At 34.4% G+C, this 1,817-nt stretch overlaps 1 protein-coding gene across 1 annotated transcript; it reads right to left on the minus strand.

The window, feature by feature from the left end:
• Positions 1 to 235: 235 nt before the first annotated feature.
• LOC111411065 (protein SODIUM POTASSIUM ROOT DEFECTIVE 3-like) lies at positions 236 to 1,792 on the minus strand. Its single transcript, XM_023041638.1, has 3 exons — positions 1,398 to 1,792; positions 1,242 to 1,317; positions 236 to 609 (listed from the first exon to the last, which is right to left on the minus strand). Exons 1-3 carry the CDS (start codon positions 1,695 to 1,697, stop codon positions 488 to 490), a joined length of 498 nt encoding a protein of 165 aa, XP_022897406.1. The 5' UTR covers positions 1,698 to 1,792; the 3' UTR covers positions 236 to 487.
• Between the last annotated feature and the right edge of the window lie 25 nt (positions 1,793 to 1,817).

The following is a 1,817-nucleotide window of genomic DNA, read 5'->3' on the forward strand; positions in this document are numbered from 1 at the left end:
TCCCAAATTGATATTGTCTTTCATAAGAGATTCTGTCGGTGGTGAAATTTTTTGGTTTAGTTTTTTTTATTATTATTCTTTAAATGGTTCTCTTAAAAGATTTTGCCAAAGGCTTCTTAAGTTGTTTGTGTCTCCTCTGCTTGCACCCGCTCTAGGAAGCTCTAATTCTGCTGTCTTCCACTTTATTCTGAGACTGAAAGCATACGGTACTCTCTTCTTTTCAAGACGACAGTAAACACGGGACGAATTGTTGGAATGTTACAATGTACGTAAGGGAGATCTTACAGTAACAAAACAACTATGGAAATCTGTGATGATGAATTTTGATTTGCAGTACTGAATATTCTAATTTTGTTAAATTAAAACTGATTTTGATATAAAATGATGAATTCTCATTTTAGAAGAAAGCATGAATCGTCACTTAATATCCATTGTTCATCAATTATTAATTTACATCTGATACAAATTCACTTGAAATTCTTGTATCTCAAGAGGGCCAAAATTCTGCTCTCTTCACCTTTGATATGCTCTCCAGCACACCAGACGGTGACACGTGCCCCCTTACAGTTACCCTCTTGCTCTCCAAATCAATGCTGAATGATGTTACCCCTGCAAACCCTATTATTCATTAGCCTGTTGAATTGCATATCTATCTGCACTGGAATTAATTTCATGTGCCTATGTCTTCATGTTAGAAAGCAAATGCAGATTAAATACCGTGCATGAAGCCAACCTCCAACTTATTTGGCCACGTGGTCCAATAGTGTTGACTTTGTCAAGCAAATACAGCTAAAATCTTGTTAGTTACACTCTTCCTTTATTTTTAAACTTTAATGCTCAGTCTCAACATAGTCAATGTCGACAAATAGAACTAGTCATTAGTTCTTGCCACGGAAGCTTTTGTTATCTTGGAAACATATTTCTCCATTTTCATCAAAATTGAAAGGAATATTCAATGAAACATATAAATATTTTTAATACTTTGTTTAGTTGAACTAAAACTCAGATTTTTAATATATTTTGATAAAAATTGATAAAATATGTGATTGAAAAACTATGAAATGTATTGATGAAAATGAATTTCAGGGCTAATTGGACTTTAATTTATTATATTCTTCCTTTCTAAAAATAGCCAAGTTTAGTGGGCCAGCATGAAAATTTTGTGCCAAAAGAAAAAAAAAATATATAAAATCTTGATAAATATTAGTTTACATGCACGGTTCAACTTGGAAAATGAATACCTTCCATTTTGGATAAATGTTTCTTCACTTTACCAGCACAGCCTTGACAGTGAAGAGACACTCTCATTACCACCACCTGTCACCAACATTATATTCAGGTAGGTGTCTTTAGAAAAGGATAATCCTCAACTACAAAGTAAAGAAAAATTAAATAACCTGATAGACATTATGAGATGCTGCTATGGAAGAAACTTCTTGATGCCCATTTTCTTTTTCCTTTTTCAAGGACGAAACATTGATCGGTCTCCTATGATCGGTTGTAGAAACTTTACACGGCTCCCCTAATCGAATATATTTCGCATTGTTGATTAATTTTGCACGATCAACAATCTTCCTGTCCAGATTTCGTGGCACGATCACAGACATGTAATCTTGATTCATGCACACTGCAGTAGAAGCAGGAGAATGACACATGAAGCCCTTCATTTTCTTCACTGCTTTCAAGCTCTTGTTCATGGCTGGACATAAGAAGTTTGTGTAGGGATGGGGTGGAATGTTTTTGAGGATGTTCTGATATATAATATGGAAGGCAAAGTGTATTGAAGAGATTGAATGAATAGTGTGTACTGTAGGGTG

Source organism: Olea europaea, chromosome 15 (genome assembly GCF_002742605.1).
Source record: "Olea europaea var. sylvestris chromosome 15, O_europaea_v1, whole genome shotgun sequence".
Taxonomy (NCBI): domain Eukaryota; kingdom Viridiplantae; phylum Streptophyta; class Magnoliopsida; order Lamiales; family Oleaceae; genus Olea; species Olea europaea.